This window comes from Myxocyprinus asiaticus, chromosome 22, assembly GCF_019703515.2.
Source record: "Myxocyprinus asiaticus isolate MX2 ecotype Aquarium Trade chromosome 22, UBuf_Myxa_2, whole genome shotgun sequence".
NCBI classification, from domain to species: domain Eukaryota; kingdom Metazoa; phylum Chordata; class Actinopteri; order Cypriniformes; family Catostomidae; genus Myxocyprinus; species Myxocyprinus asiaticus.
In genome coordinates, this window is record NC_059365.1 from 47,152,067 (window position 1) to 47,179,625 (window position 27,559).

The 27,559-nt window shown below is 41.8% G+C and overlaps 1 protein-coding gene across 1 annotated transcript in view; it reads right to left on the reverse strand.

Moving 5' to 3' along the window:
- The window catches only part of LOC127413432 (ephrin-B1-like), a 189,495-nt gene that overhangs the window by 77,613 nt on the left and 84,323 nt on the right, over nucleotides 1–27,559 (reverse strand). The window contains exon 2 of the mRNA XM_051650589.1: nucleotides 5,675–5,952. Within this exon, the coding sequence (XP_051506549.1) occupies nucleotides 5,675–5,952 (278 nt within the window). The remainder of the gene's footprint in view (nucleotides 1–5,674; nucleotides 5,953–27,559) is intronic.

Consider the following 27,559-nt stretch of genomic DNA (forward strand, 5'->3'; position numbering starts at 1 on the left):
GCCATGGCCATCCTTCAGGTCCACCAGGCCAAGGAGCTGAAAAATCTGCACGAGGGTAGAACTGACCCAGGGCTGATGCAGGAACTGTGTACTGCAACCGACCTCACCATATGGGCGATAAAAGTCACGGCGCACGCCCTGAGCCGGACGATGTCCACTCTTGTGGTCCAAGAGCGGCAACTGTGGCTCAACCTTGTGATGCCGAGAAAGTCCGCTTTCTAGATGCGCCCATCTCCCAAGGGGGGCTTTTTGGTGACACCATAGAGGATTTTGTCCATCAGTTCTCGACGGTGAGGAAGCAGACCGAGGTGATAAAACACATCTTGCCGCGGCACGACTCGGCTGCCTTCAGGCCTCCAAAGTCCCGTGCCCCATCTGCTTCTCATCAGAGCCCTTCCCCTGCGGTGCCGGCCCGGCACCCGTACCTTCGGAACCCGTATGCCTGCCTCAGAGAAGAAGATCCTCCACCTGCCCATCAGCTGGCCCTCAAGAACCCCAGACGGGCTTTGAGGCAGCCCTGGCACAAGCAACCCGGGGATGAGGTGACTGACTCTGACCGGTCTGGCCCGGGTGAACTATCCAGCCCCGCCATGGCGCCTGGGCCAGCGCATGGTAAATATTATATCCCACATGGTCGGTAAAACAGCAGTTTCCTCATTCCCTGGTCAACGCACTCGTGACGGCCAGGCACTGGAAGTCTTTCATGTCAATCAGGCGAACAAGTAAGTGTGCTGGTCTCTGGGGTCGCTCGCCCGCCCCAGGTGGGGCGCCTGCTCTACCTTGCTGCGAACCACCCTGCACAGGCACGGTAAGTCTAGTCGTCCCCTAGGTGCCGCTGGCACAGAATCTGGAGGCCTGGTTAGCGCTCTCCAGCCCCTCGCTATGGCTCAACAGGATGATTCGCCTCGGCTACGCGATCCAGTTCACAAAGACGCCCGCCCAGGTTCAGTGGCATCCTCTCCACTACGGTGCGGGGCGATAGTGTTTCTGTCCTCCAGGCGGAGGTTGCCACCCTTCTGGCGAAGAGAGCAATAGAGCCCATCCCCATAGCAGAGTTGCGCAAGGACTTATACAGCCCTTATTTTATCGTGCCCAAAGAGGGGGAGGGTCATGCCCAATCTTGGATCTGCATGTTTTGAACAAAGCCTTACACAAGCTTCCGTTCAAGATGTTAACGTAGAAGCACTTTCACGGCCATCGACCTGAAGGACGCGTACATTCACGTAACGATCCTTCCTCGATACAGACCCTTTCTTCGGTTTGCCTTTGAGGGACAAGCATACCAGTACAAGGTCCTCCCCTTCGGTCTGTCCCTGTCCCCTCGTGTCTTTACCAAGGTTGCAGAGGCTGCCCTGGCCCCACGGAGGGAGAAGGGCATTCTCATTCTCAATTATCTTGACGACTGGCTAATCCTAGCTCACTCGCGAGATCTATTGTGTGTGCACAGGGACCTTGTGCTTCGGCACCTCAACCGACTCAAGCTTCAGGTCAACTGGAAGAACAGCAAGCTCTCCCCTGTGCAGAGTATCTCTTTTCTCGATATGGAGTTGGACTCAGTCACTCTCAAGGCACGTCTTATGACCAAACGTGCTCAGTCAGTGCTGACCTGCCTGAAGACCTTTAGGCAGAAAGTAGCGGTGCCAGTGCAACAGTTTCAGAGGCTCCTGGGATATGCCATCCTCGGCGGCGGTTCTCCCCCTCGGGTTGATGCATATGAGACCGCTTCAGCACTGGCTACGGTGCCCGGCGTGTAACATCACGCCACAGTGCCATCAGACTTTCAGCCCTTGGTCAGACCTGGCATTTCTACGGGCAGGTGTTCCCCTAGAGCAGGTCTCAATGCGTGTAGTGGTCACGACAGACGCCTTTAACTCAGGCCAAGGCAGCGTACGCTTGCATCGCATGTCGCAACTCGACCACCACCTCCTCCTCTGGAGTCAGCAGACATTGAAGTCGCTGTGAGCCACTCACCTTACGGGCATCCTCAACCTGATTTGGGAGAGATTCGGGGAGGTGCAGGTAGACCTGTTCGCATCCCAAAAGTTCTCTCACTGCCCCCTTTGGTACTCCATGTCTACAAGGCAGCTGTATGCCTTGAAGTGGTGTCAAGTGTTCTTCCCATGGGGAAGACACACAGAGATGCGCCATTGGGTCTGTGCTGTCTTTCCTTCAGGAAGGGCTGGAGAAACTCTACCCTGAAAGTGTATGTGGCTGCCATAGCAGCTTACCACAACACACTGGACAGGAGGCCCTCATGACAGCGCGACCTGATCAACAGGTTCCTCAAGGGCATGATGAGGTTGAATCCTCCTAGACCGTGCCTGATTCCCTCTTGGGATCTCTCTATGGTCCTACCTGCCCTACAGAGAGCCACCTTTGAGCCCCTGGAGCAGGCCAAGCTCAGTACTTTGTCTCTGAAGATGGCCCTCCTGGTGGCGCTCACTTCCGTCAAGAGGGTGGGGGACCTGCAGGTGCTCTCTGTTACCAGCGAATGCCAGGAGTTCGGGCCAGCACACTCTCATGTGATCTTGAGGCCTGGTTGCATGCCCAAAGTTCCCACCACTCCTTTTCGGGACCAGGTGGTGAACCTGCAACGCTCCCTTTAGAGGAGGAAGACCCGGCCTTGTCGTTGCTGTGTCCAGTTCACGCCCTGCAAATTTTATTTTAAGCAACGGTGATTGGGGCTCTCAAGATCGAACCCCTAGTGTCACTACATCGACACAACGTCTCGTTCCCTCCATCAGGGAACAGAGGTTACATCAGTAACCAAGACATTTTTACACATCCTGTTCATTAAAATCATTTTATATATATATGTAGGTAAATATATATATATATATATATATATATATATATATATATATATATATATATATATATATTTTTTTTTTTTTTTTTAATTTTTTTTTTATTTTATTTTTTTTTTTATTGGTGCATATAAATCCTATTTATTATAGCATAAATTAAATACAATTCTCCCTTGCATTCAATTAGTGGAAAAACTGTGGAAAACATGCATTAATTATCCTTAAGTATATTTTTATTTCACTAAACATTTTGAATGTACTACAATGGCTGTTAGGATGAATTTAAAATTATGATTTAAAATAACTTTTATGTAATTTCTGAGCAAATAGCACAAACAATTATCAACATAATACACTAACCCTACATACATACATACATACATACATGCACCAATCAGCCACAACATTAAAATCACCTGCCTAATATTGTGTAGGTCCCCCTCGTGCTGCCAAATCAGCTCTGTACCTTCGAGGCATGGACTCCACAAGACCCCTGAAGGTGTCCTGTGGTATCTGGCTCCAAGACGTTAGCAGCAGATCCTTTAAGTGCTATACGTTGCGAGGTGGGGCCTCCATGGATCGGACTAGTTGGTCCAGCACATCCCATAGATGCTCAATCGGATTGAGATCTGGGGAATTTGGAGGCCAAGTCAACACCTTGAACTCTTTGTCATGTTCCTCAAACCATTCCCAAACAATTTTTGCAGTGTGGCAGGGTGCATTATCCTGCTGAAAGAGGCCACTGCCAACAGGGAATACCGTTGCCATGAAGGGGTGTACGTGGTCTGCAACAATCTTTAGGTTGGTGGTACGAGTCATAGTAACATCCACATGAATGCCAGGACCCAAAGTTTCTCAGCAGAACATTGCCCAGTGCATCACACTGCCTCTGACAGCCTGCCTTCTTCCCATGGTGCATCATGCTGCCATCTCTTCCCCAGGTAAGCGACGCACACACACCCGGCCATCCACATGATCTAAAAGAATACGTGATTCATCAGACCAGGCCACCTTCTTCCATTGTTCCATGGTCCAGTTCTGACGCTCACGTGCCCATTGTAGGCACTTTCGGCAGTGGAAAGGGGTCAGCATAGGCACTCTGACTGGTCTGCGGCTACGCAAACCCATCCGCAGCAAGCTGCAATGCACCTTGTGTTCTGACACCTTTCTATCATGGCCAGCATTACGTTTTTCAGCAGTTTGTGCAACAGTAGCTTTGGGCACCCATGACTATGTCACTGGTTCACTGGTTGTCCTTTCCTTGGACCACTTTTGGTAGGTACTAACCACTGCATACCAGGAACACCCTACAAGACCTGCTGTTTTGGAGATGCTCTGACCCAGCCATCTAGTCATCACAATATGGCCCTTGTCAAAGTCGCTCAGATCCTTCCGCTTGTCCATTTCTCCTGCTTCCAACACATGAAATTTAAGAACTGACTGTTCACTTGCTGCCTAATATATCCCACCCCTTGAAAGGTGCCATTGTAATGAGATAATTGATGCTATTCGCTTCACCTGTCAGTGGTTTTAATGTTGTGGCTGATCAGTGTATATATTTATATTGAATTTTGTCAACTGACTGAAAAACAGTATATATATCTATATAAATATATGAATAATAATAAAATAAAAAATAAATATATAGCTTCACCAGCACCAAACCAGCATTAATCAGCCTAGACCAGCATGGGAAATGAGTCATGATTAGGTAGGTCTATTTCTAAAATCAGTTGACTTTAGCACCACTTTTTGCATTATATGCCAAAAGGTGTGGGGCTAAAAAAAAAAAAAAAAAAAAAGTTTTTCTGTTGTTTTTCCAAAGATGGAGTGCCTATAACTCTAGAAATCTTAATATTCTTTTAGATTCTGGTTCAGAACAAACTTTCCTTTTTGTTATTTAATTTTAAGGGCCCTCTATATGGTAAATCCTAGAGATATGGGGCTTTTAATGTGGATCCAACTGTAAATGGTTAAATTATAACATTTTCAATGGTGGAAAACCAAATGTGTGTCATATGGTATAACGCTAGTTTTTCTTGTACAACAACAACAAAAAAAGGTCGGAAGTACAAATAATGTTGAAACTAGAAATGTACCTTAATTTATTCATATTAAAACAATACTGCCAACATCTCAATTTTTGAGAGTCTGAAAACTCTATTTTTAAGAATAAGCGACACATATGACTCTTCAGTTAGTAAAATAACTATATCTAGTTTTTGGCTTTCAGAAATGTACATCTGCAAAGCTCTGGAATGCATCATCAGAGGTCCAAACATCAAAGGTGCTGAAACTTGACTGTATTTGTACTGATTTCATTATTATACTTTTTCTGCTCTCAAAATGTCTAGGTGTCAAAGACCATAAATCACAGATTTTCCAAACCAGATGCCCCTACTACTCAAGTGCGCAAACATACATACATCCAACAATAGGTGGCGCTAAAATTAGCACAATAAACGTACAAGTTTTCGCTAATAAGTCATAAAAGGATTCAGAGGAAAAAATAATTTTGATTCTACTCCATACAGTGCCCCCAAATAAAATGCTCATATGGATTTCCATTTCCACACTAAAGGCTATTTAAAAAAATGGGACGAATCATTCAACATGTTCCGTCCCCACTTCCTGTTTCAGTAGGAAATACATCAAAACACCAAATTGAATCGTGCTCGTCAAAGCACTTCACTGGGACTTAAAGATTTCCTTAGCAGTTTTGTGAATAAGTTTTAAGCAGGAATTCTTAGCTAGCAACTCTTTGGACAACTCCTAGTGGTGAGATAAAAATCTTTGTGAATACAGGCCCTGGGATCATCAAGTCATGTCATGGAGTTTTTTGAAGCAGTGATACATGTGTGACTTACAGGTGATGTAGTAATTGATGTTCTTCTTGAACTCCAGGCCCATGTAGTTTGGACTGAACTCCTGGAATTTGATGGTGAATTTGATGTCCTTCTCTGGTTTGTTGCAGTTGACCAGCACATTTGGATCCAGAACAGTACTGCAGTCCTCCGCCTGATCTTTCTTTACCAGATACAGCTTATAATACTCGTACGGCTGGCTCATGTCTGCTTTAGGACAGATAATATCCAACTTGTCCCCAATATCAGGAAAAATCACCAGACCTTTGCCATTCTGGAACCTAAACCACAAAGACAGAGTGTGAATGATTAATCTGAAAAGTACAGGAATCATCAGAAAAAAAAAAAAGTTATGTTGTGTTTTTTGTCAGATGTTGAATTGTGTGTTTCAAAAGAATATTTCATCCCAAAATTTAAACCTATCATCTTCATAAAGCTATCATATGGCTTCATAAGATTTTTTCTGCTACAGTATAATTGTCTTTAAAGCTGCTTTGTAATGATGTGTGTTGTGAAAAGTACTATACAAATAAAAATGACTTGACTTTAATAGAATTTTATTTCTTGTTTTTGGAGCTTGACAGCCCTGGGGCCGGACTCATGAAATGTTCTTCGAAGACAATTCTTCTCAACCACCATTTTCTTCTTAATTTCTAACTTAAAAACTTTAGTAGGACTCAGATTCTTGGAAAGAAAATGTTCTTTAAAATTACATCTTAAAGTTGGGATAACCTCACATTTGTCTTAAATCCCAAAAGGTAAGATTTATAATGAATACACATGGTTGTTTCAAATGTGACACGTTCTATCATGTTGACTCAGAAGACGCAATAAGCCGTTTATGTAGAAATGTGATTTTAAAACCAAAACACATTTTTGTGTCTGTGTTTTTATGTTGTTTTTATTTTCAGCTTTCAAACATTAAATGTTGTTTTCAAGCTACTTAACGTGGTGACCAATCACGCTAGTCAATTTAAACGGATGCAATGCACTCTCTTTCAGTGATCTTAGAGTCCATAGAAATATAAAAATCATATCATTAGAAAGCTGAGACTGTCCTCCACCACCATTTCCCTTTTCCCTCTTACTTTCCGACGTGATATGATTAACAAGCTTCCCAAGGAGAACTTTTTCCTTACAGTAATTTCCTCAAAAAGAACATCCAGCTCTTTTCTACAGAAGTTTTTTTTTTTTTTTTTGTCTTTTCTTCCATGTCAAATTAAAGGTTTTCAAATGGTTACCAGCAAGTGAGTCCACCTGTAATGGTTAATATTGTTAAACTAACACATCTCACAAACTTTACAAAAACAAAAAAAAAACATCACAAGGTGCTTGCTACTTAAAAAAAAGGTTAACAGATTGATACATGTATCATTACGATTTATCAGTGTTGAAGTTTTTAATTAGTTGTATTAGACAAGGCAACCTCCTGAGCAGGCTAGTATCAGACAATGTCATAGACTGTCAATTTATTCCTTTTTTTTCTCCCCAATTTGGAATGCCCAATTCCCAATGTGCTCTAAGTCCTCATGGTGGCGTAGTGACTCTCCTCAATCCGGGTGGCAGAGGATGAATCTCAGTTGCCTCCGCGTCTGAGACCGTCAACCCGCGCATCTTATCAAGTGGCTTGTTGAGCGCGTTACCGCGGAGACACAGCGCGTATGGAGGCTTCACGCCATCCACCATGGCATCCACACACAACCCGCCACGCGCCCCGCTGAGAGTGAACCACATATAGCAGCCACGAGGAGGTTACCCCATACCTCTACCCTCCCTAGGAACTGGGCCAATTTGGTTGCTTAGGAGACCTGGCTGGAGTCACTCAGCATGCCCTGGGATTTGAAGCCTAGTCAGCGTCTTTACTCACTGAGCTACCCAAACCCGGTCCCTGGTCCTTATTCACTTTTATTGTATGGAAAAGACCAGCCAGGACATTCTTCAGAATTACTCCTTTTCCTGTTCCACACTTACAGTACCTTTAGTCAGCAACACATTTATTAATTTTATGTATCTGTTTTTAAGGATGCAATTATACTCAGGTGAATAACACTTATGTTAATTGTATGTATTTGACTGATTATGTTTTATTGTGTGTTTTTACTGTTGTAACAGGTGCGGTCAAAGACAAATTTCAACTACGGTTGACAACACAGTTGTATTGTATTGTCATTTAGGTTTGGAGCATCATGTGGGCGAGTAAATGATGATGGTGAACTATCCTTTTAAAGGTTGTTTATAAGCAAGTAATCCCCTCTCAATGCAAAAATGTTTTTATTTTGACTGTTCAAATAGAGTTAGAATTGAAGCACTAAATGCATTTAAGCATCTTTCATGCATTCTTGGATAAATCCATCGCAACACACATGAGCTTGTGGTGGAAAAGAGTTTTCCAGGCCAGGACACTCCTCTCGGCTTTAATTCAGATCACTCCTGCCTAAACATCATCATCATCCAGTGGTTTTATTTGGGTCATAAAGGAGTTTTGAAGTTGCCGTGTTGGACGGATAGTCAGATCTGATATGAATGTTTTGATGAACTGCTGGTGGGATTAAACATTCAGAAGGGGTCAGCATTACTGTCCTAGTTACTTCAGCGATTAACCCAGACAGAAGCATGGGTTTTTTTGCCTCATGTTTATTTGGGTGTCCAAATTCACCAGTTATAGAACCTAGAAAAAATTCTGTTGATCAAGTATAAACCTTGTGTATATGTAAATGTATAGTTATGTGTAAACGTTAGTTGTCACACTCCAGTTAATATTTCTCAAGGTTTATTTTTGAAAGTCAACTTCTATATAGACAAACCTTAAAATCTTGAAACCAAAAATTAATCATACACTGAGCCCTGCATAAAAGAGTTAATAAAACAGCAAAAATGGAAAAAGTGACACTCAAATATATATATATATATATATATATATATATATATATATATATACACACACACACAAAACTATGGACCCTTCCATGAATGTATGCAAGTCTGATTTTATAAAGTAAACTTGTTAACCCAACAGCTATTTTAAAACAATGATGATATTGGAATTTTAGTTTGGGGGATAACATTTAAGTGTTTAATAGAATTTAAAACCATCATACAACCTCTGCTACAAAAAAAAAATAAATAAAAAAATAAAAGAAAAAATAAAATAAAAACCCATTTGTGTAATTGGATTTTTGCCTCAATATCTTACAGATACTGAGATGTACTGTGACAACTATAGGATTCCTCCAATGTGATTGTGACTGTTTATCTTTGTTTTTAATCAGTTCACCATGCTTGAAACTTGTATCTCTCTCATATGGCTTGTGTATTCAGGTTTTTCCAGTGTGACCCAGAAAAATATGGATAACACAAATAACCCAATGAGCATGTGTGCAGGCTGTTCATGTTCATGCCAACTGTGTGAAAACAACGTACATTGGCGTTCCTGGATTAGGCCTGTAAGCCATAATCTCTTTAATAAAGTCCACATTGAGCATCTTAATTCAAAAAGTCCAAAGTGACATGGCAAATGATACACTTCACATTAAATAAAACATCATCAGGCAGCTATAACTGTGGGCAAGTGGAGCATTGTGTCAGTCTTTTGTCTGGGATCATTAATTCAGAGAGATTCAGATCAAAGCATCTTTTGTGTGAATCTCTCCAGCGATCTGACTAGCACTGCTGCTCAACCACACAAGGCTTCTATTATTCACTAATTGGATTTACAAGACTGGTGAGACATAAACAAGTTGCCATGGCAACACTAGGTTTAGTTACTGACCACTCAATCAACCCTCTGATGTTTTTCATTTAAACTGAAGTGTGTCATTTCTGCACCACTAGCGTCACCAAACAGAATTGCAAAGATAAATTCTGTTTTCAAACAGGTTGTCTCAACACTCCACTGGTCTTCCATTGGTTCCATAAACAGATAGTCCCACCCCAAACTCACAAAGGAGAAAGTATTTTAACATCCAAAAAAAAAATGATACACATCACCTTTAAATTTGTCATCTTTTACATTTGAGACAGGCTGTAAAACTGACTCAGGCTGAGTGGGATCCATGTGCAGTTTATTAACACAACAAGTTCAGAGTACAAACAGGCGTGGGTAAAATAACTAGGGAAACCAACAATATCAGAGACAGGGCAGTAAAAAAGTCAAACAGGCAAAGGATCGGGGCAGGCAGCAAAACAGCAATAGAGATAGTCCAGGCAAACACAGAAATAGGCAGGCAGCAAAGAATCGTACAAGGTAAATCCAAAGGAGAGTCAAACACAGGTATATCAAGACTTCGCAATGAATGAACACACACATCGGGTTTAAATAGTCTGAGTGATATGAGGCAGGTGTAGGGTAATCAGTTGGGAAGTGTAGTTCAATGTTAATATTCAGGTGAGTGAGACCTCCGGTGGTCGACTGAGGAATCTTCACCAGCATTCGTGACGCAAGCATTTCATATCTAATAACTGGGATTAATATTCGAAACAAAAGCCACTTCTGTTGTCTTTTGAAAACGAGAGCTTTCGAACAAAACAGCAACATTAATTAATATGGAGTTACTGTTGAAAAAAACATGAACACAATGCTGCTTTCTAAAAGAAATATATTTAAATATATATATAAAATTATTGTTCTTTGTCAAAAATATATCTTTTGTATGTATGCATATATGTAGTGTATGTAAATTACGGTGAAAAACAATAATGCAACATGATCACAAGGAAAGTCAGCATGTTGTTTCCAGTAGTTCTAGTACTGTAGGAACAACCACATTATGCCGACTCAGTAACAACTCCACCTCCTATCACACATTTTTGCACTGGCTCCAACATGTTTTTCCTTCCCCTGTGGTGTGACCGAAAGTGCGTTGCGTCAGCAGCATGGGAGAACAGGTTTCAGATCCCTCAGTGAAACCTGGAAGTAGTCGTGTTTGCATAATCAGTGACGAGTGTGATTCTGAAGTTGCATTTTTCCCTCTAACATTACATTTTTACTATACTGATGGTTAGGATCAGGTTTGGGGTTTGGGTTGTGGGTTCAGTTTATAAAATATGCATTCCTCTTCACTATATTACAGCCTGTGCAAATGAAAACAACTCTCTTCACAACTCGCTTTTGGTGCCCCTCTGTGGACATTACACATGGAAACTGGAGCTCAAATGTACCCATACGCCCAACAACACTTACCGCTTTAGCCACTGGGGACAGTGTTTAGCATTTTGGTGAGCACAGACTGATTTTAGCTAAAGAAAAGTCAACCTACTTTTTCCAATTTCACTGTGAGATCAGTCTGAATAATCAGGCATTCCCAGAAGCCCCTGTGTGTCACATTTCATTATACATTATGGAAATAGTTATGTTTCTTCTTATATTTGATATCAGATATGCACATTGGGGTGTTCGGTGTTATATTTAATGTAGTTAATGATTAATGCATAATTTAAGTGTCATGTGTTACCTTGATGGTGTTTGTGTGGGTAACTCTGTGCACTGTCTCAACATGTGTATTACTTTTTGCTCCTAAAGGACAACTCTTGATGAAGTGTAAGTGTTTAACAATAGATTTTAAAGTGAAAGCAGACATTTATAGTTCCAGAAGGTCAGTATATCAAGTTTATATCATTAAATGTAATGAACCGTAAAATACAGGCATCAAAATGACATCCCATAAAGCCTGAAACATGATCACTGTTTTTTTACGGTGAATTTCTGGCAACCACAGCTGCCTGTATTTTACCATAAATTTAACTGACAGTGTACGATATACTCTGTTTACAAGGTACATGTAAATATGGTAAATGTTTGAATTGCAGGTGGAAGTATTTATTCTACTATCCTGATAAATGTCAATGGTGATTTTTACCCAGTGTAGCTCCACACATGGCAGAAAAGTGCTAAAAAAAAAAAGAAGAGAAATCAGTTTTCAGGTGAGAAATCTATCGCTTGGATCTTCACATCTCGCCACAACAAATACAGACACATGATTTGGTGTGTTAGGCAATCAAATTAGGGGCACACAGGATCAGTGGTGTGCTGAGGAAGACTGGAGACTCACACCAGAAGTGAAGAAAACCACCTCAACCAGATCCTCTCGTAACACTCACAGGGAATGAGATATGACGAGGACCAGTTTTAATTTGATCAACTATGGCCACTCTTGGCCATGACTTTAGAAACTCTCTTAAAACACACTTTTAACTCTCTGTCACTTGTCATTTTTCGGAAAGTCATGAACATTTTCACCACAGTGTCATTTCCACATCTGAATTTATGTATAATTATTAATGAAAGTCTGTAAAGAAAAATTACTTTTGAAACAACTTTATGAAATGATGCCACAACAATGTGACAGTGGACATTCCACACAATAGATTGACATGGTTGAGGTTTATTTTACTTTTTAAAGAGTTTAAAGAAGATTTATGCACTAAAATGTAATGTTAAGATTGAAACAAGGTCAGGTCTGGGACAAGGGTAAAACAATTACATCTATACGCATTTGAAAAGAAGCAAAAATAAATGATGAATACAAACAATCCATGTTAAAATCATCCTCAAATTCATTCTGCATCATGAACTAATATTTTTAATTTTTGTGTCATGAACTAATACAGAAAACCACGTGCAAGTGTGTCATTTTATTCTTCTCAGAGCTGCAATTACTGTAAATTTTTGTGCATTTTTAAGATGATTATAACTTCTTGTTGGCCTCTAGGGTTCAAAATGCCTTATTTTGCTATTTTCTTTCTCTATTGATACTGAAGTGGTTTATAGAAACATTACTGCTCAAGAACAAAGTGTAATGATTTACTTAAATATGAAAATCTTTTCAGTAATTTTTTTAAGTACACGTCTCTTCTGTCTGAAGTTTGTCAAGGCCTCAACATCCCTCTCCTCTTTTATTCTGTCAATATGAGCAGAAAGTTTTTTTTTTTTGTTTTTTTTTTCACAAACACAATGTCTGATTAAATATAAATAGATAAACAGAAAAACATTTACAATGGATGTTATAATGTTGAATATTTCAGTTTAGTTTTTCTGTTCACAGTTGCTTATAAGTTTATCTTACATAAGCTTGTTTAGGTCTCATTTCACCCCAAAACTTAATGTATATAAGTATATAAGGTTGAAATGTCCACGGATGGGCGGCAAAAGTGAGTATTTTCCAGCTGTACTGTTTCATTAACAGAATGCGAACATGCTTACTTCCTGGGCTGCGTTGCACTTCACTTTAAACATCAACTCTCTAAATTCCCTAAGCACTTCCCCTTGGGGAATCCCCGACAGCATTTTGGAAGTCTGTTCCACTTCGTTAAGTGTCTGAGGGAAGTTCTGCTGAAAGAAAACCCTTTGATTTTGACAGACGGAGTGAGTCTACTCAGATGTACGCTTCAGGTAGCTCTATATCCCACAATGCAACTCGATTGTGACAGCATATCGCACTTCATCAACCCCCACCCCACACAACGTTAGTGAATAATATAGCGGAAAGTTGTTTACAGCTGTAAGTGAAGTAAGGTCAAATAAGCAGTTTAGAAGAGTTACAGTATATTGAGATTCAACCACATCATACTTTTAGCTACATAAAACTTATAGTCATGGCCCATGTATTAATTGCTATATTACCATTTTTATACATAAGCATCTGAAATGACCACTAAACTTTACCTGAACCTGTGATTGCATCAATCTCTGAAGACTGAAGATCGCCAAATAATTCCACAAAATTACATCAGCTCTATTGCAAGGGTGATAACGAGCTCCAAGTGATCATTGCATGGGTTCCACCTGTAGTGGGCACCCGCGCAACATAAGCAATAATGTACATCCAAGTCCATGAGACGGAGGGAAGTTAGCAAGGATAGGACATAAAAATTTGAAGTGGAACGCAGCCAGGATCCAAACCCTGGTCTCCTACACCAGTGACGCGACGCACTTTTGGTCGTGCCACAAAGGAAGGTATACATGCTGGAGCTGATGCAAAAATGTCTGATGGGAAATGGTGCTTGTCAATGAGTCAACACAATGTGGCTGATCCTAGAGTACCGGAATTCTCGGAAACTGTGTTGTCGACTCCCTGTGTGACCATGTTGGTACTTTGTAAAGGTATGACAGAAAAGTTTGTTTGTGCAGTGACGTGTGAAAGCTAACAAGAGCTTCTTGTTTCACTTCATATTAGTAATACTAAAATACACTGCAAATACTTTTATAAACCAACAGACCTAAACACTAAAGTCACCTGTAAAACAAAAGCAAACACACTGGTTGCTCATTTAGTGTCCTGTCTGATGTCCCACTCCCACTGCTACGTGTCGCTGAGTGATGACTAATAACTACAGCTTGTCCAGCCAGATATCACTTCAGTCTACTACGATGGACATCAATTCAAGTCATTTTTATTTGTATAGCGCTTTTCACAAAACACATAATTTCAAAGCAGCTTTACAAAAAAATCATGCATTAACAGAAAATGAAACTAATGTCTATAAAGTCTTAGAGTCATCATTGTGTAATTGTAAATTGTGTATATATATATATATATATATAAAATAAATAAAAAAAAAAGTTAAATAATAATTGTATTTAGAACCCGTGAGCAAGCTGAAGGCGACTGTGGCAAGGAACACAAAACTAAGATGTTGGTTAATGGAGAAAAATACAGTGCATCCGGAAAGTATTCACAGCGCTTCACTTTTTCCACATTTTGTTATGTTACAGCCTTATTCCAAAATGGATTAAATTCATTATTTTCCTCAAAATTCTACAAACAATACCCCATAATGACAATGTGAAAGAAGTTTTTGAAATCTTTGCAAATTTATAAAAAATAAAAAAATCAATAAAATAAAAATAAAAAAAAAATCACATGTACATAAGTATTCACAGCCTTTGCTCAATACTTTGTTGAAGCACCTTTGGCACCAATTACAGCCTCAAGTCTTTTTGAGTATGATGCTACAAGCTTGGCACACCTATTTTTGGGCAGTTTCTCCCATTCTTCTTTGCAGGACCTCTCAAGCTCCATCAGGTTGGATGGGGAGCGTTGGTGCACAGCCATTTTCAGATCTCTCCAGAGATGTTCAATCGGGTTCAAGTCTGGGCTCTGGCTGGGCCACTCAAGGACATTCACAGAATTGTCCCGTAGCCACTCCTTTGTTATCTTGGCTGTATGCTTAGGGTCGTTGTCCTGTTGGAAGACGAACCTTCGCCCAAGTCTGAGGTCCAGAGCGCTCTGGAGCAGGTTTTCATCAAGGATGTCTCTGTTCATTGCTGCATTCATCTTTCCCTCGATCCTGACTAGACTCCCAGTTCCTGCCGCTGAAAAACATCCCCACAGCATGATGCTGCCACCACCATGCTTCACTTTAGGGATGGTATTGGCCAGATGATGAGCGGTGCCTGGTTTCCTCCAGACATGACGCTTGCCATTCAGGCCAAATAGTTCAATCTTTGTTTCTCATGGTCTGAGTCCTTCAGGTGCCTTTTGGCAAATTCCAGGTGGGCTGTCATGTGCCTTTTACTGAGGAGTGGCTTCCGTCTGGCCACTCTACCATATAGGCCTGATTGGTAGAGTACTGCAGAGATGGTTGTTCTTCTGGAAGGTTCTCCTCTCTCCACAGAGAAATGCTGGAGCTCTGTCAGAGTGACCATCGGGTTCTTGGTCACCTCCCTGACTAAGGCCCTTCTCCCCGATCGCTCAGTTTGGCTGGGCGGCCAGCTCTAGGAAGAGTCCTGGTGGTTCCAAACTTCTTCCATTTACGGATGATGGAGGCCACTGTGCTCATTGGGACCTTCAATGCTGCAGAAATTTTTCTGTACCCTTCCCCAGATCTGTGCCTCGATACAATCCTGTCTCGGAGGTCTATAGGCAATTCCTTGGACTTCATGGCTTGGTTTGTGCTCTGACATGCACTGTTAACTGTGGGACCTTATATAGACAGGTGTGTGCCTTTCCAAATCATGTCCAAACAACTGAATTTACCACAGGTGGAATCCAATCAAGTTGTAGAAACATCTCAAGGATGATCAGTGGAAACAGGATGCACCTGAGCTCAATTTTGAGTGTCATAGCAAAGGCTGTGAATATTCATGTACGGGATATTTTTTTTTTTTGTTTTTTTTATTTTTATTTTTTTATTAATACATTTGCAAAGATTTCAAACAAACTTCTTTCATGTTGTCATTATGGGGTATTGTTTGTAGAATTTTGAGGAAAATAATGAATTTAATCCATTCTGGAATAAGGCTGTAACATTACAAAATGTGGAAAAAGTGAAGCGCTGTGAATACTTTCCGGATGCACTGTAACTTTGGGCAAAACCAGGCTCACTATGGGGGCCAGTTCCCCTCTGGCTAAACAGCATGAATATAAAGCCAATGTTAGTTATTTGTATGCAGTAAGTAAGTGTTAAGGGTCAGTGTTTAAACAAATATTTTGTATGAACTCTTAGATTAATGACTAATGTCTTTGAAGTCCATCCTGGATTAACTGCAGGAGTTCACATAGATGCATTGTCCTTTGTTAGTTGGCTGATGAAGGCTTCACAGAGGATGAACTGATGCCAATTCCAACTGTAAGGCATGGACCTGAACCTTGGACTTAGGATGGACTTCACCAAAATGAACTGCCACAAGCTTCCAGCCGGACTGCGAAGCACCTCACTGATCTCTGCCTGCATCATCTTGGTCATAGGATGGACAACAATCTTAAAATTTAATACATAGACAATAAATTAATTGCCAACTAAGGCCTTTTTCAGCCAAATAACAAATCAAAATGCATCTGTGTGCAGTTCCACAGTTCAGGATGGACTTCAAAGACACTTAATCATTAATTGTACAGTTCATACAAAATCAACTTGTTTAAACATTGACCACCAACATCTACTGAGTTTACTAATGAAACTGTGACTTGTTTTACACATAAATAACTAATATTGACACATTGTCCGGGGAATTTTAGTCATCTTACAATATTTAAAAAGCAAGAATCAAACCGCATGACACGCAAGCAAGCAGAGACCAGCAACACAAAACGCCAACCAATCGCACTTCTGCTAGCCAACCAGAAATTCGGCCCACCTAGCGAAATACAGTGAACTCGCTGAGAATATTGTGGATACTGTGTGGCGTTTGTAATTGGAAGTGACGTCAGTCACAATCGACCACAATTTTGAGCACTTGCCGCCTTGCTGTCGATGGCCAAGAAGTTTGCGTACATTATTTAAACTGTCCACTTAGGATGTGAAATGAAGCTGAGTGAAGCTCTGATGCTTTCTGCTGTGTGTTTCAGGAAAAGTTTCAAAGGCTCGGGAGTGTCGAAAACCATCCAGTGGTTGGTCAAATATAAAGCAATCATTAACCCGCGTGCACAGCTCTGTTGGATGGCGTGCCTGTTAAAGTTTTAATCCATTATGCACAAATAAAAGCCTTACAACACTAAGTATGTTCATTTTAAGCTTCTGATAATATTATTCACACATTAAAATGTGGCAATACATTTCAATAAGAGTGAATATGATTAAACGTAATAATAATCAGAATAATAATACATAAATACCACTAACAGAGTTATGCGAGGCAAGTAAAAATGTGTTCTAGTTATTTTGTGTTTTTTTATTCTATTTGTAAGACAGGATATATGATAATGTAATATGAAAGCCATTTCTAATTGAACTTAAACTTGAAGCACACTCGTGACTGCACAGAAAGTGAGGCTAGAACCCTTCTAAATGGGGAGCCTACAAGGTTAGCATAGAATAGTGTAACATGGTGGTCCCATAGACATTCTATGAGTGGGACACTGGTGAGGAGACAAGAGGACGTTCTTTTTGAATGTATGTCTATGGAGGAGATGCTTCATGATGCTGAATACTCCACTTTTGTAAGGAAACAGCTCAACTCTTAATCCAATCCACGCTTTGATACATGGCTTCATTGGAAATTGTGCTGCGTACTCAATACACACCTTGAAGCTGTCTTATGTAACATCACTAGCATATACTGTTGTCAGAGAATATCATGCAGCTTCATTTCCCATCCTTAGAGGAAAGTTTAAATAATGTACACAAACACACATCTTCTTCTTGGCTGTTGACAGCAAGAATTTGAAATATTCCTCCTAGGGGATTCATGTTACAGGTACCAAATGTGGGTGACATCATGCCAAGACACTGACAATGCTAAATTGCAAACAGATTTTTGATATATCGAACTGTGTTGCCATGGCAACGCGATAAATGGGAAACAGGAAGTGTCTCATCTCTTCTGCGTGCATCCTGTGATTTACATCAAAATTGAGCTGTATGTTTGGCCTTACCGGCTGATCACATTGATGTGGCTATTGTGGGTCACGGTCGTAGCGCCACCAACTGGCAGCAGGAAGTAAGGCAATTTTAACAGACTTTGAAATAGCCCTCTTGTGTTTACATGCATTTTTGTCTCATATTTTCAGGCTCATAAATTGCAGATTACTGTATTAAATGATAAACCATACTTCTGATTAAGATCTATAATGAACATATTTTAAATTGGTTTAAATTGTTAAATCTCATGGAGTTTTTCAGATGTGCTCTAATTTGTACAGTATAAAGACACACTAGACTACTAATATATGCTTATTCTGTGCATTGTGTACTTTGTGTCAAATCACATTCATTTTATCCATTAACAGAGAGCTTTTTCTTGGAATTAGACCTCCTTGGTTCTGGCTTTCGTGCGTGGACGTTATTATAATGTCAATATTATTAGTTGACTGCCACATAATGTATGATGGGCATACGGCGTCTTATTCACTGTGAAACTGTGTTTTTTAATGGCATGAATTGCACTGAAGTCCTAGATTTAAAATGCATGGGCCGCGGCTGTATATGGCCATATACCAGATTTAAATATCAGACAATGTAATATTGGCAACAGGCCTAATTATTGAATCCTCATTTGTGTTTTTAGCTTACAGATTTATTGTATGTCTATTTTAAATTTGGATTGCATTCTCTGAGGCAGAAAATTATAATACAAAAATAATTAAGGGTCTTTCAATACTTACTTTTATTTATTTATCACACATTTGCAAATATACAGTGAAAATCTTTTTTTCACATATCCCAGCTAAGCTGAAGTCAGAGTGCAGGGTCAGCCATGATACGGCGCCCCTGGAGCAGATAGGGTCAAGGCGCTTGCTCAAGGGCCCAACAATGGCATCTTGGCAGTGCTGGGGCTTGAACCCCCAACCTTCTGATCAATAAATTTGTGGTTGCTAACTGCATATTCAGTTATTATGCACTAAAATATTTATAATTTATTATTATAATTGCATGTAAAATGTAATTAACACAATTACAGATGTATATAATGATGATTTGTGAGTTTTCACTGCAAAACAACCCCAAAAAATGCAGCGAATTGCATTGCAAAGTTTGAGAAAAGCACCAGCAAATTCAGCCATTTTGTAATTCCAGCTAGCCAAATTACGTGGCCATTTCCTAACTACACCGTAATTTGATTACCAAACTTTAGCTGTGGCAATGTAACTGATTATGTTATGACAACCAGAAAAGTTAAATTTCTGTATTCGTTGCCACAACGTAGGGTGACCATAATCTGGTTTTCCAAAAAGAGGACACCTTTTTTATTTTATTTTTTTGCTGGGGGGGGGGGGGGGGGTTGGATAATAGGGTTCAAAACAGTGTTACTATGAATGCAAACTTTAATACAGTGAAAAAGACACTATTAGCATAACATAAATATATATATATATATATATATATATATATATATATATATATATATATATATATAAATACAAATTTCCAACATTCTTTTGAATGTCCATGTACTAAAATAAAATATTTGATGCCATGAGTGTACCTTCATTTACTATTACTATTATTTTGAATGGCCATGGAAAATGAAGCAATGTGATAATTTTACCTGGTCGCAAAAAGTAGTCCGTTAATTTACCTGATGAACTTAAATCTTTTGCTGACCCTTTATGTTTCGCAGAACTAATGTGTGCTTCTAAATCACTTGCACCTTTATTAGCAACTGACACAAGTGCCAGCTTTACATGTTATACTTTCTGCTTCCTACGGATCTCGACCTGGATGAATGCATGGGAATTTTTTGTGCAAATCTTCTGTAAATTTCCACTTTCATTTGGGCATTGTTTCTACTCAGCTGTCATTTGCTGCTACTGTTAAGCTGTTTTATGCCGAACACAACAGCGCTTTGCGCGTTCGCGGAGATATTGACAGGCAGGAATTTGGCCAATAGTTGCTGCAAGCCTCTTATAATTGACCAATTGGTGTGCGAGAAGGCGGGATTTACAAAGAGGGGTTAAAGCAATGCAAATATGCGCGCACACACAATGAAGTATTAGACCAGATGCACATCATAATGTAACTAAAGCCGAATCCTGGACATTTTCGCAAATTTAGAAATCCCGGCCGGACGCTTTTTTAAGGTCCGAAAAAGAGGACATGTCCGGGAAAAAGAGGACGTATGGTCACCCTACCACAACGTAACTTTGGAGCGGTGCCAGTCCGTCATGATGACGTTGTGGCAAGGTCGTGGTTCAGTAGTGTCACGGGGGGGACAAAGGACCCAAAAGCGGAGATGATGGTTCAATGTTTTTATTAATAAAGTTCTCAATGTCAAGATAAGGTGCACCTGGTGCCGGCTGCAGAAGGCAGAAATCCAGCAAGCCGCAGTGGGCTAGTGAAGGGTGTGTATGTATGATAAGTGTGTGCTTTGTGGAAGTCAGGAACAATCTGAAGAGAGTCTGTTGAAGCTGGTGTGTTGTGAAGCAAAGCCCAGATGATATAGTCCCCGAGACGCGGGCAGAGAACTGGCAAGGGTGACGGCAAACAGGAAGGTAACCTCTACAGAGGGGCAACCAACAGACACACGAGTATGTTCCAACTACACAAGAGAGCACAGTTAACATGACAGTGAACAATAAATGGGCAAATAATGACAGTGCTCCTTTTCCGCTGTCCGCCAAAGCAGACAAAGAGCTGTTCGGAACTTCTAAAGCTCTGCGTGCGATCCAAATAGATGCGTAAATCACACACCGGACACAGCAACGCCAAGGCTGGGTCTGCCTCCTCCTGGGGCAGCGCTTGCAGGTTCATCACCTGATCCCTAAACAGGGTAGTAGGAACCTTGGGCACATAGCCCGGTCAGGGTCTCAGGATCATGTGAGAGTAGCCAGGACTGAACTCCAGGCACGTCCCTTGAGCGCAACCTGTCGTGACAGCGCGTCCGCTGTGGTGTTGAGGTTGCCCGGGATATGAGTGGCTTGCAGCGACTTGAGGCACTGCTGACTCCAGAGGAGATGGCAGGTGAGTTGTGACATGCAACAGGAGCGTAGGCCATCTTGGCGGTTGATGTACGCTACCGTCGCCATGTTGTCCGTCCGGACCAACACATGGTTGCCCTGGATCAACGGCTGGAACCTCGAGGCAGTTAATGTGCCAACGCAGCCATGGGCCAGTCCAAGAGCCGGCGACTGCATGCTCGTTGCAAAAGGTGCTCCAGCCCAGCTTGGAGGCTTCCGTCATAACCACAACTCGCCTGGAGACCTGCTCTAGGGGAACCCCTGCCCGTAGTAATGCTAGGTCGGTCCAAGGGCTGAAGAGGCGGCAACAGATTGGCGTGACGACCACGCAATGTGTCCCGTGGCGCCATGCCCATCTCAGGACTCGAGTCTGAAGCCAGTGCTGAAGCGGTCTCATATGCATCAACCCGAGAGGTGTGGCCACCGCTAAGGATGCCATATGTCCCAGGAGCCTCTGAAAAAGTTTCAGTGGAACCGCTGTCCTCCATCTGAATGCCTTCAGACAGTTCAGCACCAACTGTGTATGCTCGTTCGTGAGGCGCGCCGTCATCGAGAATGAGTCCAACTCCAAACTGAGAAAAGAGATGCTCTGAACCGGGGAGAGCTTGCTCTCCAGTTGACCCGAAGCCCCAGCCGGCTGAGGTGCATGAGCACCAGGTCTCTGTGCACACACAACACATCCCGAGAGTGAGCTAGGATTAGCCAGTCATCAAGATAGTTGAGGATGCGGATGCCAAGGCAAGGGCTGCCTCTGCGACCTTCGTGAAGACGCGAGGGGACAAGGACAGGCCAAAGGGGAGGACCTTGTACTGGTACGCCTGGCCCTCGAAAGCAAACCGCAGGAAGGGTCTGTGTCGAGGTAAAACCGAGACGTGGAAGTACGCGTCCTTCAGGTCTACCGCCGCAAACCAATCTTGATGCCGGATGCTCGCTAGAATGCGTTTTTGCGTCAGCATCTTGAACGGGAGTCTGTGCAAAGCCCGGTTCAGTACTCGCAGGTCCAAGATTGGCCGCAACCCACCGCCTTTCTTTGATATGATGAAGTAGGGGCTGTAAAACCCCTTCTTCATCTCGCACCCTTCCATAGAAGGGTAGCGATCTCCACACGCAAGGTAGCGCATCCTTGCCCTTCACCGAAGTGAAGCGGATGCCGCTGAACCTGGGTGGGCGCCTGGCGAACTGAATCGCATAGCCAAGTCTGACGGTCCGGGTCAGCCATCGCGACCGGTTGGAGAACGCAAGCCACGCGTCCAAACTCCGGGCAAGGGGGACCAAGGGGACAATCACGTCAGATGTACCAGCGGGTGGGGCCTCGTGGCGGGGCGGAGCCTGAGGTGCCACGTCGAGGGGACTCGAGCCCCGTGGCTGTGCTGAGTCCAGGGACATCGAAGCACTTACCTGGCTCCTGATACCCACCATAAGATTGGCCTGAGAGGGGGGAGGAGGAATATCGTCCCCGCAGTCCATCAGAACCAACCCGGTGTGGGCATGTTTGTGCCACAGCTGGGCGCGCAGGGGCGGGGGGCCTGCCGCTGGACACCGCACCTGCCGAAATGGGACGGTGGTCATGACGACGGCCATGCGCATCGGATATGTGACCCAGGGGACAAGAAAACCGCTCTTTTATTGAGCTTTTGGGTACCGCAGCCTCTTGGGCATGCGACGAAATAAAATGAAACAAAAGATTCTTCTCCTGGCCCTCCACCAGGGGATGGAGTGGTCTGTCCACCAGCTCCAGAGTAGCGGGTCTCCTCATCCCTGAGTCGCCTGTCACAGGGGCGCTTCGAAGCCTTCCTCGGTTTCTTGGCAGCCGGCCGTGAGACAGGTGGCGTCTGCTTCCTGCGGTGGGCTTCACGCCGGGACAGGGCTGCGGGGGCAGGCTGCGGCAGAGCCGGTGTTGTTGCTGCAGGAGGACGCCCTTGGCGACAAGCAGACGGGGTGCGGGGTCTTGAGCCGAGCTGGGGCAGGATGTGTTGAATAGCTTCCGTCTGCTGCTACATCGCCGAGAACTGCTGGGCAAAGTCCTTGACCGTGCCTTGTCAGCCTTTCTCATCTCGACCAGGTTGAGCCAAAGGTGGTGCTCCTGGACCACCAGGGTGGACATCGCCTGCCTGAGAGACCGCGCCGTGACCTTTGTCACCCGTAGAGCGAGGTTGGTTGCCGAGCGCAGTTCCTGCATAAATCCCAGGTCAGAACTACCCTCGTGCAACTCTTTTAGTGCCTTATCCACCTGGGGGATCACCAAATACCCCCTGGCTGACCCACCATCGAGGGTAGTGAGAATGGGGGAGCTGAAAGTCCGGGATCGGGTAGTAAAAGGTGCCCCCCACAATCTCATCATCTCCTCATGCACCTCTGGGAAGAAAGGGACCGCGACCACAACATTGCCATAGTCATGTTCTCACAATGAGAGAATTTTTTGCTGGGGGGGGGGATAATAGGGTTCAAAACAGTGTTACTATGAATGCAAACTTTAATACAGTGAAAAGGACACTATTAGCATAACATAAATATATATATATATATAAATAAATACAAATTTCCAACATTCTTTTGAATGTCCATGTACTAAAATAAAATATTTCATGTACGAATGATGTCTCCACATGGGCAGTGCCCAGACATGTAAGACAGCGATCGTGGCTGTCAGAAGCGGAGAGATAGCAACTGCAACCAAGAATAATACACAAACAGAAGACATCTTTAAAAAGATGTTCCGTCTTTTAGTTAGAAAATATACTCTTTTTAGAATATACTCTTTTGTTCTGCCGAAGCGCCCAGGGGCGTTCTCTGCACTCCACAGGTGCAGAGGGGGAGAAGTCACTGAAATGCACCTTAAGATCCAGCAGTTTGAGGTGAAAGTAGCGAGATTGGATTCACTGCACTGAACGCAACCGCTTGGCTCCGAAGAGAAAATCTGAATGAGTGGTTGCGAGCCAGCTCCTTTTATACCCGTATGTCCGGGGGGAGTGGCATGCAAATTCCACTCGCCAATTCTCATTGGACTTTTTTCAAAATCAGAGGAAATTCCTGTTTCACATTTTTAGCCATAAACGTATTGCTTCACAATGGCGACACCGTTCAAAATATCCAAAATCTGTTCACAAATAAGCATCTACAATGTCTTGGCATGATGTTGTACAAATTTGGTGCCAGTCACATGAATCCCCTAGGAGGATTATTTAAAAGTTCAGAGCCTGCGATTTTCAGAAAATCCTAAATTGCCGACTTCCTGTTGGGTGGAGCTAATGACTGAGTATGAAAGTTGTTTAGCTTGATGAGAACTATATACGTATATACCAATTTTAGTGACTGTAGGTGAAAATGGGGGTGCTACAGAGCCCCCCTTAAGTGCCAATTTTCAAGGGAGCGCTACAGAGCCCCCCTTTTCCCAGCCCTAATTGCAGATGACTGATGTGTGTGCAAAATTTCAAGAGTTTTCACGCATGTTATGTATCCCAAAAGTACCAAAAACCTTGAAAAGAATAATAATAAAAATAAATATAGCTGCAAGCAGCAATGACGGGCCCAAGCAGCATGGGTCCATTTCCACTCGGTGGTTTTTGGAAAACAATGCATGATGGACACAACAACAACTCAACACTACTGTAAACTTGGACCCTAATCATACAGTGAGTAATAGATATATTCCACCATTCCAGTTTGACTACAACTTCATGTAATTTAATCCGTTGCCATGACAACACTATTAAAGCTATCAAGCATCCCTTCAAAATTTTCCATCAGCAGTGTCAAAACAATTTAAGCAATTTGGGTAAATGTAAGAGAACTTCAAAGTCTGTTGTAAGTGCCACACTTCCTGCTGCCAGTTGGTGGCACTATGACCGTGACCCACAATAGCCACATCCATGTGATTAGCCCCCAAGAAAAACATACAACTCAATTTTAATCTAAAAATCACACAATGCACACAGAAGATATGACACACTTCCAGTTTCCCTATTTTTGCCATTAATTTAGTGAATCGCTATGGCAACACCATTCGATATTTAAAAATCTGTTCGCAATTTAGCGTCTTCGATGTCTTCGCATAATGTTGTCTAAATGTGGTGACAGTCTCATGAATCACCTAGGAGTATTTAAAAGTTCAGAGAATTCAGAGAATCTATCAATTTTATCAATTGTAATTTTAAATGTTTTCCTAACTGATTAATTTGACATTTTTGCTATAATTTAAAATAATTATTTATTGAAAAAAAAAAAAAAGTACATCTAAGGATTATATTGTATTGAAGTTATTTACCATTTTTATTTATCCATAAACCGGCTTTAAATTAAATTAACAAATGTAATTCATGGCATTAGATGTTAAAATAGTCTAAATAGATTTTAATGAGCACAGAAGTCATTTAGGCTTGTAATTTCATTGCAATTCTGTTGCTGCATTTTGTTCTCTGTTCACTGTCAAAATAAAAAGTACATTAACTTTGAGTCTGCATTCGTTATTCATACGCGCAACTGTTTAAATAGTCTCTAAATTAATGTTGGGCAAATGAGGACACAAATTAGTTTAGAATATTGCATGTTCACCCATAGAATAATTATTCAAAGCATAAATTAAAAACTGGTTACCAACAAACAACTATTTGTCACGGTTCCGGCATTTCTGCAGGCTCATACTGTTGTTTGTTTTTCTCTCTCCCTCGTGTCTCACAGGTGGAGCCGGAACGCGATCAGCATTTCCATAGGAATGGTGATTGATCTTGGGGAGATGCTGATCACAGCAATGATTTACTCGTCTGTTACCATCTGCCACTCTGATTGCACTCCTTACTTATTCTTTGTGTGTCACCTCATTATTTGCCCGTTTATTGTTCACTGTCATGTTAACTGTGCTCTCTTGTGTAGTTGGAGCATACTCGTGTGTCTGTTGGTTGCCCCTCTGTAGAGATGCAGTTACCTTCCTGTTTGCCGTCACCCTCGTCAGTTCTGTGCCCAGTTCATGTGGAGGAGGATTCCTCGGTCTCTGCCCGCATCTCGGGGGGACATCTGGGCTTTGCTTCGCAACACACCAGCTTCAAATGGACTCTATTCGGATTGTTCCTGACTTCCACAAAGCACACACTTATCATACGAACACACCCTTCACTAGCCCATTGCGGCTCGCTGGATTTCAGCCTTATGCAGCTGGTGCCGGGTGCGCCTTATCTTGACATTGAGAACTTTGTTAATAAAACCATTGAACCATCATCTCTGCTTTTGTGTCCTGTGTCCCCCCCGTGACACTGTTGATCCACGACCTTGCCACAACATCATCATGACGGACTGGCACCATTTCAAAGTTACGTTGTGGCAACGAATCTAGGAATTTCACTTTTCCGGTTGACACAATGTAATCAGTTACATTGCCACAACTAAAGTTTGGTCAACAAATTACGGTGTATTTAGGAAATGGCCACGTAATTTGGCTAGCTGGAATTACAAAATGGCTGAATTTTCTGCTGCTTTTCTCAAATTTTGCAATGCAATTTGCTGCATTTTTTGGGGTTGTTTTGCAGTGAAAACTCACAAATCATCATTATATACATCTGTAATTGTGTTAATTACATTTTAAATGCAATTATATGTAAATATTTAATGCATAATAACTGAATATGCAGTTAGCAAAAAATAAATAAATAAATAAAAAGCCTGGACTGGGACATATCTTAAAGACCACACCCACAAGAACAAAAAAATTAATCTGATTGGATGATGAATCTGACAATCTGACTTTAGATGCCTATTCACTTACACTGTTGAGGGACTCTGTGGAATTCTGAAGCCCTGACAGGGTGGAGCTCAGACTCACATGCTGCTTTGGCTAACAAGCATGGCTTTGGGCATGCGATTTGTGAAACAGCTGTCACACTTTGCTTATAAGCATTGAGGAATAACGTTTGTAGATGAATTAGGAGTTGAAAGCGATTGAAAATACATAGGCAAAAAGGTCAAGAAGAATGAAAGGATGAAAAAATATTAATTTATTAGGCATGTTACGCCAGCAGAGAAGGCTTTGCTGGCCCTGAGAAATTGCCACTGGCCATATACGAACAAATACAATTAGAGTTCATATATTTGAGCATTTATGTACACATTTAAATTCAACAAGTGTTTAAAAAACATGTTACATATAAGAAAATTGTCATTTTTGTCATATATCAACTGTATATAATTTACATTTTTAAATCAGTAAAAACATTTATGAACAATTACTTTCAGCATACATGTGTTCAGCATATATTGAGACACATACGTTTTGCTCTTTGTGGCGCTGCAAGTAATTTTAGTGCAAAAACAAACGCATTCAAGCATGTGAACGGCATGCAACATGATTTCAAACACTGCGCTGAAATTTCAAAGAAATATCTGGAATATTAGCTAATATATAGGACTATGCAATTACACAAACAACGTCAACACAAGCTGCACCAGCTTCTAACAGAATTAAAACTAATAAACGTATTCAGAGCTGAATACTGTGGCTGTTCACTTGCGAAAAATAACGTGGTAATAATTTCTAGGCTCCCAAAAGCTATCTTGTTAAATACAAAGA